The 13,592-nt window shown below is 42.2% G+C and overlaps 1 protein-coding gene across 5 annotated transcripts in view; it reads right to left on the bottom strand.

The window, feature by feature from the left end:
* Positions 1 to 13,592, bottom strand: part of MITF (melanocyte inducing transcription factor) — a 100,518-nt gene that overhangs the window by 35,169 nt on the left and 51,757 nt on the right. For all 5 annotated transcript variants that reach the window (XM_015641068.3, XM_015641072.2, XM_015641069.2 and 2 more), the window contains exon 2: positions 10,118 to 10,364. In XM_015641068.3, the coding sequence (XP_015496554.1) occupies positions 10,118 to 10,364 (247 nt within the window). The remainder of the gene's footprint in view (positions 1 to 10,117; positions 10,365 to 13,592) is intronic.

Here is a 13,592-nt window from a genome sequence, read left to right as displayed (position 1 = left end):
ATGTGTAAAACCCAAACTATTAATTTGGCATGGACATTCTAACTTTACAAAACCTGGTACTAGAGTTTTGTTTGTTGGAGGTTATTTTGGTGTTTCTTTAAAAGATACTTGACCTTCTGTACCACATCGTTACCAGCTGGGAAAAAAACTAGTTTAAAATAAATTTAAACTATCAGATTTTATTAACAGGTCTCAAAATAATAAACAAGTAGGTAACTGGCATCCAGTGGCAGAACTTCCAGTGACAACCTGCAGGGTTTGAGCTATTACCCCAAAACCCCAGAGGACTCCCTGCAACCTACAGGAGCAAGATATTTTCATCATTGGTGACAAAAGAATCACTGGCAGAGTTGTATTTCCACAGAGGCTATCACATTTAATTTCTTATTTGACTAATCTGCCAAACATATAAAAGCAGACACAGTTTTGCTGGGTCTCAGAAGCCCCTATGGAACACAAGATCCCCCAGAATATGCACTTCCCCAGGAGATGGAAAAGAGATGGATGGAAGACCAGCAGGAGGTTGTTCTTTCTGATTTGCACTGAAACTCTATATCAAATTCTGCTCCAAATGATACTGAGGGGTTCTATGTTCAAATAGTCTTACAGAGGATTCCATCAGCAGAAGGCCAGCACTGCCTGCTTTTCCTCTAGCCCACAACAGTTTCAGAAGTGTTGTAACCTAAGACTGACATTAATTGTTAAAGGAAGATTTACAGAAAGTTCATTCTTTAATTCAGGCAGACTGACCCAACCAGATCCACTAGCCAGCAACAAACTCCAAGTGGAAACTGAGATGGACACTGTCTCCCAGACAGTGCAAAGACAGCAGTGCTGATCCAGGGGTACCCTGATCCTCTCCTTTAATTTCCAAGAAATCCTATTCCTATCTATAAAGAAAAAGAGAGACTGGTGCATGGTTTCCTAAGCAAATACAAATTTGATGAGTTCTGTCCTCAGCTTGGGGAAAATTACCACAACAAGCACTAAAGAGATGGGTTAATAAAATGCATCATTTTGCTCAAACACAAGGCACATAGCTGGCATTCATTTCTGAGAGATAAAGGGTTAAAACAGTTGCCCATTTCCTCAACTGGACAACTACTACTATTGTAAAGTCCTTATTCAGCTGAATTCCATCAGGCCATGCTTTCTTAACACAATCTGACACGTACCTCTTCAAGATCTTGGATTTTTATTCCCTCTTCTCTGCCTCTCAGTAGACACCAGAAGTAAATGCACCCAAAAAGTCAAATGGAAATCCAAACAAAGTAATATTTAATTATCAAGATGGGGAAACTGATGACCAGACAGAACAATTTCTTTTTATAAAAAAAAAAAACAAACAACAAAATCCACTTGCCAGGTCCTTTGCAGACAACACAATACTGGGTTTTGTTTCAAGTTCATAACTTGGCTCTTAAAGTAGTTGATAATGAACCAGCAGGCATTATTTTAAATCAACCAGTTTTATTAAATGAGCCAGAAAGGAAAGAGGCAGGGCTAATTACCAACATTCCTTGATGAATTACCTAGCGGTGTGTGGTAAATCTCCAGGCGTCTTTGTCTTTATCCCCAAATTTATCCCTTACTTATTTCTCAAGAGGTTAAAGGACATGGGGCTAATTAAGGAACCAATCCAATGACAGACAGAATCATTCAAGGTAAGGCTGGTTTTCACTCTTTCAAGCTTTTGCATCTCTGCCTGGTACTTCTTAATCTAATTTTTTAAAAAAAAAAAAAATTACTGCTGGGGAGGGGGGAGGAAAAGTGCTAATCTTGTCACGGTCAGGCAGGTTGAAATTGCCATGCAGTGCTGGGCAAAATGCTACATATTTGTAATTTAGCCAATAAGAAATTCCTTAAGCCTCTCTTGAATGGCAGGAATGCCTCCAGCTTGTCACTTTGAATTCATTCACTACACAGGTTCAGCATCTTGGAGAATAATGCTGCCAAACCAGCTGAAGAACTGAAATATTTGTGAGTATACCTAATACCCAAAGATTACTTTAAGCAGATCTGAGTTTTCACATTTAAAATTTAACGCCTATCAAAGGTGTCAGCGGAGGCTCCCCTGGGTCTCCCCCCAGTCCCCACATTTTCCAGCACTGTGTGTGGCTCTGGGCAGCATTTTCTGCTAAATTAAACCATGACTTCAGCAAACACAACTGCAGGGACCAACACTCACCCTCTTCTTCCAGCCTTGGCTCCAGGAGTAAGGTGGTTATTAAATAAGGTGGTTATAAAATGTTGCCTGACAAAGGACTTGGTACAAGCTGCTAAAAGCTGTTAGCTGGGGGCTGTGGAGCCTCATCAATGCCCTTAACGCCCACAACTCTGGGCACCTACAGATCTTAATCTGCACAAGATTAACTCATCTTCTGCAGGTCCAAAACAGCCACTGACACGTGGTGAACCACCATTTTCCCAAGGTCTGGTAACTCAGCCAGCAGATAATATGTCTAGACCATAAAAAAAAGAGTGCTTTGAAGCTGTAACAGACCGAACTTAGCAAGCTCTTCTGAATTTTGTGGATGTTACCCTGCCAGCGGGAAGACAGCAAATCCTCAAGACCACCAACTAGGATATAAACCAGCAAGAATTTCCAAGGATCAATCAGAGCTTGGACCTCCAGATATCCGTATCATTTTCTCTGAATATATCCTGATTTTCTCTGTGCCAAATACGTTATTTCTAACTTCCAGGTAACTACAGTAAACTTGCAAGGGCAAGAGCTCTGTGATGAGGAGCAGTTTCTCAGCTATTTTCCCACTCTGCTCACATCATTTTCCCAAGAAATCCTCTCACCAGCAGCAGCACAGTTTGTCTCTCACAACTTTGGGAGCTGCATTTTTGTGTCATAGTGACCACAGCTGAAGAAACAAGATGGAAAGATCAGACATCTTCATCAGCACAACCGTTTCTCTCAAGAGTCAAGCAACACACTTGTTTGCATGCATAGGAAAAGGGCATTTGGGACGAAGGGTGAGAGCAGTGTTTTGCACTAGCAGTCAACCATCAGATACTTGTACACAGAAGTATGTTGCCCCCTTGAATTCCATGCATTTTTAATGAATAATACCCTTGGTGTTAAGCAAGAGTTTACATTTTACCTCTATTACTGATGCAGACCTCAAGCACCAGTATTTGTTTTAAACTAGCTTTCAACTCCCTGAGCAAGCAAAACATTTAAGGCCTGAGAGATACTTTTACTTACATGAAGGCTGAAGAGACAAGGCAGACTTTAGTGGTTCTGTAGTTAAATGCAAGTTCTTCTTTATGAAGAATTTGCTGATGGCTTAAAGTATGTCACCATGGGTAAGTAACCTTAGTTTAAATGTTTTATCTGCAGCTCACCAAGACCCAGTCTGGCAAATCACTGTTCTTGATTGCAAATACACACCACGATTACCTAACACACCAGCACACACTACTATCTACCATTGTCAGGTGAGATTAAATTAACTTTGAATCAGATAAGCATGTCCACAAACACACGTTTGCTGGGCAGGCACTACCACACATTTATCTTACCATCCCATTGTTCCCTTTCATCAGAATTGTGAGATAAATCCTCTACACAATGAAGTCTTATGGTAATTATTACACCAAGAACATTGCTGCCAGCTGCTGAGCCCTCCCTGCCAGGCAGAGCTTCCACAGGTCACTCTTTGGAACAAGCACACTGGCAAAAGAATAGGAGGAGGTATTTTTTTGATATATGTCCAATAGTCATTAACATCAAATAGAAGAAATGCTTGGCATTTCAAAAATGAAGAAATACAGGGTTTCTGATGCAGAGAGATTATTGTGGTGGCACATTTAAAGTCTGAATGAATAATGACATGAGGGTGAAGGAGAGAGGCAAGGCTGGCTCCCTGCACTCCTGTCCACCCAGAAAAAGTGGGAACAGGGAAAGATGAGCACAAACTGCAGCAATGGGATGGCACTGGGTAAAAGACAACCACACCCACTCTGGTATCAGCAGTCATCAGCCCACAGTACTGCCTCGAGGTGGGCAAAGACATTGGTATAATAAAGCAGAAGAGGGAATCCAGTACACAATATCTGGCTTTGAAAAGGCTTCACCTTGCTTAAGACAAGAAAGAAAGGCCATGATGAAATTCTGGCACCAAAAGGGCCATTAACATCTCCCATGAAGACACAAACCCAGGCAGTGTAGCAGGGGGAAACTGAAGTGAGGGCTTTAGTGGCAGACAAATTTTTAAATATTTAGCATATTATAAGCATTGTTATATGGAAATAGACAATTAAAAATGCCTTAATAATAAACATTAAAAATGAGTTTGTGGCCTATGCTTCCATACATGTTTTATATACATATATATGTAAAACATATATGTATATATTTTGGGGTGAACTGCCCAGTAAGCAAGGGCTGGCAGTATATGCACAAGTGATTTTTGTCCAGAAAGCAGAGACCTCAACATGTAGATCCCCAAAGCAGGACCACCTTCTCCAGATTCCCTGGAGCAAGGGAACTGTTTTCTTATTCTCCAGAAATAAGCTGAAAGGGGATGAAATGGACCTGCTGGTGAGGAGACCTGTTTTCACCTTATTACATGCAAAGCATTTATGCAGTGCTCCAAAGATACCTGTACCCCACTGCAGGTTCCCACTGCAGCCCTCGAGGCTGTTCTTGGCAGTATCTCCCATCTGTGCCAAAGAAAAGTCACATTCCTCAAACCCCAATGGCAGACAAAGAAGGAGGAAGAGGTATGAGAAGTCCAGCAGATTTCTGTCTTGCTATTCATTTGGTGTGATAACACTCAGGAGGAAGGGGATGTGAAGCAAGCACACCCCTGGGAGCATTTGCATCCAGCAGCAGGGACAGGAACCCACAGCACATCCACAGTTTAGGTTCCACCAACCCATGACCTGGTACATCACATCAGAAACATGACAGCAAGTGTCACATCCACGCAACAACTGAGAAATGCCAACGAGTGACATGGAAGGACAGAGGGAAGAAATGTTCACCCTTAATTTTCCACCTTCCATCTGCTTAGTGAGACATGCAGAGGGCTGGGTGTCAGCTGCCCACCAGTAATGTTTTCAATCCTGCAAGAACTGGTAATATTTTCAGTGGAACTGATTTGCAATTCTGTGGGCCGGTGCTGGCCCTGAGCCTCTTTTGCTGCCTCCTGAGGATGCTCCTGTGCTCCTTCTCCCATGAAGGAGCACTCCAGCCACAGTTCCTGCAATGCCACATTGTCTTTTGGGCAGGCAGGTTCAAAGGATTTAGGGGATTGTGTCATACTTATTCTGTACAGTACGCTTGATCCAGAAATCAGGCAAAGCAATACAAGTCACACAACACAGCTACAATTCAGTTTTTGGTGTCTCTACACGCACAGACAGATGAGGCTCTACTTCTCTGGGTTTCTGCAGTTCACCTCCAGGATCATGGTCAATTCTGTATATAAGACAAGAGGATTTACCAAAAACATAGAAGAGAGGAATCCTCAAAGGAAAGCCTTAATCAACATGTTGGTTCTACTTCAATCAGCAGAACCTCTCAAAGACTAACCCAAAAAAACAAGCAGAGGATCCTGCAGCCTTTCTTCTGGGAGTAAGGCCTGATGGCTGGTCATTTCAGCCTGTACAGTCATTCCTTGTTTTTTTTTTACTCCTGGGTATTTTACGTGTTGTAGACAAAGGAAACCCCTTTTCCTATTTTAAAAGCATGTAGATGATGGTGAGCTCCAAACCCAGACTGCTACAGTGCAGCTTTGGTGAAGACACCAGAGAGACATCATGTACAACTCTGGTCATACAAGTCAGTGTTTCTGTCTGCTGAACAATGACATTCTAAAATCAGCTACCTGGATTGACATAGAAAACTGGAAACTATCCTGCAGATGAGGCCAGGATATCACAGGCCATCACAAAGGCAGGGAGTTGTCCTGCTGCTACCAGGAACTCTGGAGACCACTCACTTCACAAGAACCCTGAGAGCTGCTTGGTAGGAAAGGAGCACGGAGTGGAGAAGAGAGAGGGCATGAACAATGGGAAAAGCAGAACCCAGCAGCTCTATCACATCAGCAGGAGATGCTCCCTAAATAACTGCTAACACACAGCTGCTCAGACTACAGAAAAAACAGTAATTCAGTGATTTCCAGTAAAACAGGAAGGGATGAAGTCCAAGACAGCTCTGGGGAAGCTGATGAACAGACCAGGCTCACTAGAGACCAAGAGGATATTCTCTAAAAGCCAAGGATTTCACCTTGAACAAATTCATCCCCACCAGGTATGGGATTAACTGCAGCAGTGTTTTGTGAATGATGACTGAGGAGCACCAGGTCTAACCTATCACCAGGCTCAGGGACTGCAAACAGAAACCTAAGCATCTCCTCAAGCCCTGGGCAACAGAAAGGCAGCAACCAGCTCCCAGAGACCAGCACTGAAATGCTGAAACTGAGATCTGACATGGTTCAGCTCCAGCAGATAAGGGCTCCCACCAGAAAATGGTGACAAACAAAGGCAACTTCAATCACCAACAAGAACCTCTCCTTAATATTAACTGAGTGTACAAAACTAAAATACGCCTGGATGGAAGATGAAGTGGGAGGTCATCTTAAGATGGAACTCTTTGCAAAGATGCTAATCCTTTCAAATAAAAAATAATTAATTAATTAAAAACATAAGCTTACTTTGTATCTCAGGAATGTGTCCTTATGTTTTATGGCTTGAAACTACTCCAATAAATAACTTTTTATGTTACATTCCTATTTCCAAGGCTGAGAAAGAAGGTGAATTACAGCAGAAGCAAAGAATTCCCTGGTGACATCTCTCTGTAGTGTTGGAGATGGATGAGAAGGTGTTTAAAGATAAACCAGCCCATGAATCCAACTGCAGCTCTGCAAAAGGATAACCACAAGCTGTAACAGATCTTCCTTCTGCTATTAGAGTTGAAGAGATACTGTTCCAAAAGCATCAAACTTACTCCCAGTCCATCTCTTAATTAGGCAGCATAAAGCAATGCAAAATCTGAATTCCAGCAGGTCATCTCCTACCTTGCCAAGCTACATTATTTGGCAGAGGAGTGATGCAATGAGAAGTCATTACTCAAGAAAATGAAATCCCATTTATTCACATGGCCTTGAGCATACTGTGTTATGCAATTCGGAGATGCCTATGCAACGTGACATAGATTAGTACATATTTCTCTTTCTGTATTGTTTCTAAATGGACATCTTGAAAACCAATATAAAATCCAAGCTCATTAACACCTCTGGCTTCTTTTTAAACCAGTCATTCCGAATTACCATCCTCAGATATGCAAGTATTATTCTCCTCCTCACACTGTGAGATATGGGTGAAAGGGCAAGTCACACACCATAATTAAAACCACAAAACACTGACAAATTCAACAGGCTTAGAGTGGGATTTTTTGATGCAAAGTACCAAAACAAACAAACAAACAAACAACAACAAAACCAGCTGCTAGATTTGGTCTTGTTTGTGAAGTAACATTGAAAAAGATTACTTTTTTAAAAAGTTGCCTTGCAGGCTAACATCTCTGAAAGTGCAAAAATCCCCTTTCTGTCGATCTCATTCTTTAAGGTCACTAAATCCAGACCATCTGGATAGTAAAGTTAGCAACTTAGTTCCCTATTTATCCATTAAAACTTCTGCACAGCTCATATGGAAAATCTGTCTACAGCTAAAAAACAACTGAAGTGTATAAAGCAGCTGCAGGGAAATGATGTCACTGCAGCCAGAGCTGGCTGTCAGCACACTGGCACCAGGAAGATCCTGAGTTATTGTTAATCTCAGCATTTGAGCCAAATATCCCATTTGGAAAAACAACAACAACAACAACAAAAAAAAAAACAAAACCCACCCTCAGTGGTAATTTTCAGGAATATCATGACTTCAAACCTGGCATTTTGTACTAATTTTTTTTGTACAGAACTAGTCCACTGTTATGACTAAGGATAAAAGGGTGAATCTTTCACTTCACCAAAAACACAAGCCGCAAAATTACCCAAAGCAGTTTTGCTGTTTTTCTCAGTTTTGCAATTTTCTTTCTCCTCTCACAGGCAGAGACCAAAAGGACTTGGTTTTGCTAATTTTGACTATTATGGAAATGTAGGTGATGAGAAGATAGACTTCATTTTGGTCCAGCTGGCTGCTCATATTTCCACAACTATCACCTTCAAAATGGTATTCCATTGCCAAAAGGTACCTAACTTTTTTTTCTTTTTACAAGCTGCTTAAACACATGTTCTCTTAATGTTTTTATTCTACAGCATCATGCAGTCTTATCTGGGCTAAAGACAAGTGGAGGAGAGGTTTCCTACCTCTTTCCAGGAGATCCTTCTCCATCAGAGGGAAATGGGGGACAAATACAACTTTTGGAACCCTAAGGGATGAGGGTTCAGGTAAAAGCCCTTTGGGTGAAGTTTCCTAGCAATGCTCCAGCACACAGATCCTGTGACAAGCCAGGTCCCAGGAACCCCACTTGCAATAACTGAGCATCATCTTTTGGCTGCAGTGATTTTTGAAGTTTGTCCCTCAGAAATGAAGGGCTGCCTTCCCTCCTCTCACATACAAAGAGGTATTTGCAAATGAACAATAATGACAACTGCTAAATGCTTCTTCAAGATGTTACACTCCCTCCTTGTCAATAAAATATCATCAAAAAGCAAATGCTTTCCTATGAGTTTCCACTGTATTTAAAAAATACCCTAAAACTCATGTTGTAACAGATCAAGATGAAGGATGTAAAAAATGTAATATATGCTTATTTATCTAGGTGTATTACAAAAAATAAACCTTTTTCATAGCACCAACACATCTGCTGGAGCTGAATTATAACTACAGCCTTAACCTGGAAACAAGCTGAAGAAATTGTTATACACGTACATTGTGAGTAATACATAAACATTAGACAAAACAATTCTTCCCAGATAATTTCAGACTCCTTACTACAGACACATGCTCATGTGCTCAAAGACTATTATATTTAATTTTTAATGGAAATGTGTTTGTATGGAGAGAGAGAATTCAAAATTCAACTGCTGCCTTTTTGCTCCTCTATCACATACTGGACTATGACTCTACTATCCCAAATCAGTATTAGTTTTAGTGCTGGTAACACAACACCATAAAGCAGATTAAATAAATAAAATTACTTGTATTTTCCCCATAAACCTGTTACACAGACCACCTCGAAATCCTGAGCCAGTAAGCCTATTTTAAAATTGAATTTATCATTGGTATATAACAGCAACAAGGAAAACATGAGCGGTTTGTCACCAAGCTCAACTAATTTACGTGATAAGAATATGCTCACTGACTAAACAACAAACTGTAATAAAAAGATCCAGCAATAACTCAGAACAAACTCTACAAAACTGGTGAAAGTCATATTTTCATGAAATATGTCAGCAAACTTCTCCAAAACATTTGACATTGTTTTACTCACACATTTCACGGTGCTTCAGCCTACTTGAATTTAAGCAGTGCGTGAAATTATCTCTTTTCTTATAGCTGTTCACTTTTTTCCCTGAGTAATTAGCAAGCTACATCCCCTTTGACAGAGGGACACTAACAAGCTCCTACAGTTTCCAGAGGGACAAGGAATCCAAAGCTACTAATAGCAAACAAGTCATTTAAACAAAAAAAGGATTACAAAGACTCGTTGCAAGTAGCTGGAAACTCACCCATATTTCAGATTAAGGCTTTCTGAGGAGCTCTTTTGTAAAGAGTTTTGACTCCATCTTACAAAACTGTTTCATTGTTTTCCTTTAAAAACCAAAACATTCATTTGTTATCTACTAACAATTTCTCTGTATTGAAAGTAATTAAGTACTAGAAAGATGGAGGAGCGTTTTCCAAAGGGAAAATGACGGAAAACTTAGTTTGTTACAAAACCTCCCTCCAGAGGTCTCAAAGTTGAAAGAAAACAAAAGTTACACAAACTTTTTTAAAAAGTTTTTCCATTCTTTGCTACCAGGTCAACAAAACAAGCTGCAAACTAAGCCAGAGCGCAGCTTATTTGTAAAACTCGGTTGCTGAAAATGCCAAGAAGCACGTCCCTGTTAAATAAAGCGGGTTTTGAGGAGTTCCTGAGCGGAAAGGTGCGTACCTTGAGGACCTCCATGGGCACCTGGGTGGCAGGGGGCAGGCTGGTGGGGACGCTGACGTTGATGGCAGGTGTCTGGCTCACGGGTACTCGCTGCTGCATGAACTGGGCTGCCTGCTGCTTCTGCTGCTGCTCCCGACGCTCCTGCTCCTGCATCTGCTCACGCATGAGCTGCTGTCGGAGCAGGATTCGTGAGGTCATGCTGGAGGAGCTTAAGGGAGGCTTGGAAGCGCCAGGATGCTCGGAATTGCTGTGGGAAGACCAGAGAAAGACAGCTCAGCTTCCACGAAGCGGGATGGAGGTACCGGCGGCTGGAGCTGGTGGAGTTAGAGGGGAATGTGGGGCGCGATGGGTGAGGATCCGCGGCACCGCGAGAGGGGAACTTGGAGCCGACCCACTTCAGGTGCTTAGTGGCCACCTTAGGCTGCCTTAACTTGACTGCAGCCAAACCATTCCCCCAACACCAACATCCAGCTGTAAAGAGCCATTTGCTCTTTCAAATTTTACAGCAACCACCCATGAGAAAAACAAATGCTTTTATGGACAGTAGTAGGCACATATATTCCTTTTCTTTTCTTTTTTTTTTTTAAATAAAAAAATAATAAAGAGCTGAAGCAAGTCTAATGATTGGTATGGACAATACTCCAGTCCAACAATGTAGCTCAAAGTAAAGTAAATCCATGTCTGTCATGAAAACACGACAAAACGTAATTCACTTATTTCCTGCATAATATTACCTTAGGGTTGGACTTGATGGCAGTGACTTTTCAGAGTTAGATAACAGACCTCTACAAAAAACCCAACTCTCACCCCAGGTCTACCAGCATGTTCTGAGCACTGTCAGATACAAAACCAGGCAAAATAAACATTAACAGCTTTATTCCAGTCATACTTTAGAAAGAGCAACAGGCTGGCCCACTCCAGCACACAGCACAAATCTACCACCTAAGAGATATTTCTAAGCCACTGGCAAGCAGAGCATGAGACAGACTGTGGGACTTCGCTATGGACTGCAGGGACACTTTCTGGAGCAACTCATCATTTTCCTTGCACATAGAACCAAAATCCATGGGCCATGCCTAGGCCAGCCAGCAGTGACCCTCCTGGCTCTAGGAGGAAGCTGCTCTTGAAATCCCCACCTCTGGCTCCAGTGCTGATACCTGCAGGATGCTGGCAGGACACACAAGCCTGGGAGCCAGCATCCCTTCCAGGGCTTGCTCAGAAACTGCGGGCGCCGAGCGCTTCTGGTGCTCGGACAGCCAGAACTGGCACTGCTGGAAGTTTTCTGGCTCTGTTTAGGACTGATGTTGAACACAGTGCACGGAAGAAACAAAACAAGGAAGAACCCATGCTTACTGCCCCAAGAGATCAAACTCTGCTCTTCCAGAGCACACATTTTGGGGGCAGGGAGGCAGGGGACCATCTTGCTATTTAAGACCTGTCATGTTGAAACATTCACAGAGACACTGATCCTTTTGATAAAACAAGAGAAAACCTTTGTGGTGAAACTAATGCAGCTGCGGAATAATCGTACTAATTAGCTGCTCAAGACAAGTCATTGACTGTGATACTTGTAAAAAACACTCCCTTTTCAATTAAGGGTGAAGCATTCTCACATCTAAATCCAGCAGCTTGTTTTCTGGCTGCACATCTGAACCACTTTCACATTTCCAAACCCAAGAGATGCTTTATTTCCATGACCAGGATAGTTACAGATCAGTGGTCTCCCAATTGTTTTGATTATACATTCCTACCAGGAATGTCTGAACATGCACCCCCAAAATGTTTACTTATTTATGAACTATATACATGTATTACTGAAGTACTGATATTTTCTTTCTGCCTACTAATAACACCGTGTATCCCACCTCAGAGACCTCTGTAATACATGAGGAAAAAAAAGACACCCCAATGCTGCTTTCAGGGAAGGATCCATTCTCTTCATGTTGGAAAAAGGCCAATTTTGTACCACACTTGTCAGCATTCTCATTTGTGTGCTACTGGCAATTTTTACAGATACCTAATGTTGCAAAATTGGTAACCCAGCAGTTCCTCCCACCTTCTTTCATTTTGAACTGTTTCTCCGCCTACCAAAGCCAAGTGTGCTGGAAACCATCTCAGAAGAACCTTCCCATATACAAAAATGTTGGGGAAAGAGAGGGAGCAGGAAGGAGAAATTATTTCCACAGCATTTCAAACAGCTCCTGCCAGCAACCTCATCTTGCTCACACAATTTTTTTACCTACTTGCACCAAGTGTCCTTCCAGATTCCTGCAGGTGATTCAGGACTCTACTGTTGATCAAATATTGTAAACAAAAGCTTCAATTATTATGTCTTTTAATGAGACCAATGTCCTAGAAAATGCTGTTCTGGCAAATTCTTCCCCAAAGGGCAAAGATGGTCCCAGGCTTTATTTCTTCTGCAATTCTGCTCAGTATTTTACATGGCAAAGAGGCAGATGAGCCCTGAACGCAGAGAGGGTGGACAGCGACGTGCTGCCAGACTGCAGCTACTGCCACAGAATCATGGAATTGTTTTAGGTTTGGAAGAGATCTCCAGGACCATCAGGCCCAACCATTAACCCAGCACTGCCAAGCCCAACACTAAACCATGTCCCCAAGTGCGACATCTACGTGTCTTTTAAGTACCTCTAGCAACAGTGACTCAACCATCTCCCTGACAGGCTGCTCCAGTGCTTGACAACTCTTTCAGTGAAAAAATTCATCATAACGTTCAACCTAAACTTCCTCTGGCACAACCTGAAGCCATCTCCTCCTATCCTCCTACCCATTATCAACTGGGAGAGAGAGATGGGCACCCAACCATCACAGCATCAGTGCAGGTGAGTTCAAATAATGCACTTTCTGGGATAAAAGCTGCTGCACAACACCTGCCTGCCTAACCAGATACTTCTGCCACAAGCACTGGGAAGAAACATGGACAGATTTCCTGTTATTTATTCCCAGGTGCCTGTAAAGCTCCTCCTGTGTGTGTGATGGTCTCTCCACACCAGCATTCCTTCCACCCACCATGAGTGGCACTGATTAAACATGCAAAACACTTTTGAAACTTTGGTATCCCATCCTCTAAGTCTGTCCCATGCATCACACAGGTCATTCTCCCATCCAGCTTCCCTCCTCCACCATGTCTGCTCATCTTATCAAGCACAGAATAAAAGGAACAGAAGATGGTTTTGGTTTCATGACCATGTACCTCCACAGAGCAAACAGAAGGGTTGTCAGAAACTCACTTTTTCAACTGAAAAAGCGATTAAAAACTTGTTCTTTCAAAAGCTTCATCCAGAGAGTCTTGAAAATGGTTATTTTTAAAGCTTCTTGACCTTTACGTGCTGGTGCACAGACAGATCTCCCGTGACCAAGCTGGGTGCCATGTACCACAGAACAATCCAGAGTGGACACGTGGATCCAAAACTCCCCTACATGAACTGATTCACCCCCAGATTACGTGGAGCCAGGA

The sequence above is a fragment of the Parus major genome, chromosome 12 (assembly GCF_001522545.3).
Source record: "Parus major isolate Abel chromosome 12, Parus_major1.1, whole genome shotgun sequence".
NCBI lineage: Eukaryota > Metazoa > Chordata > Aves > Passeriformes > Paridae > Parus > Parus major.
This window is presented reverse-complemented; position numbering and strand designations above follow the sequence as displayed.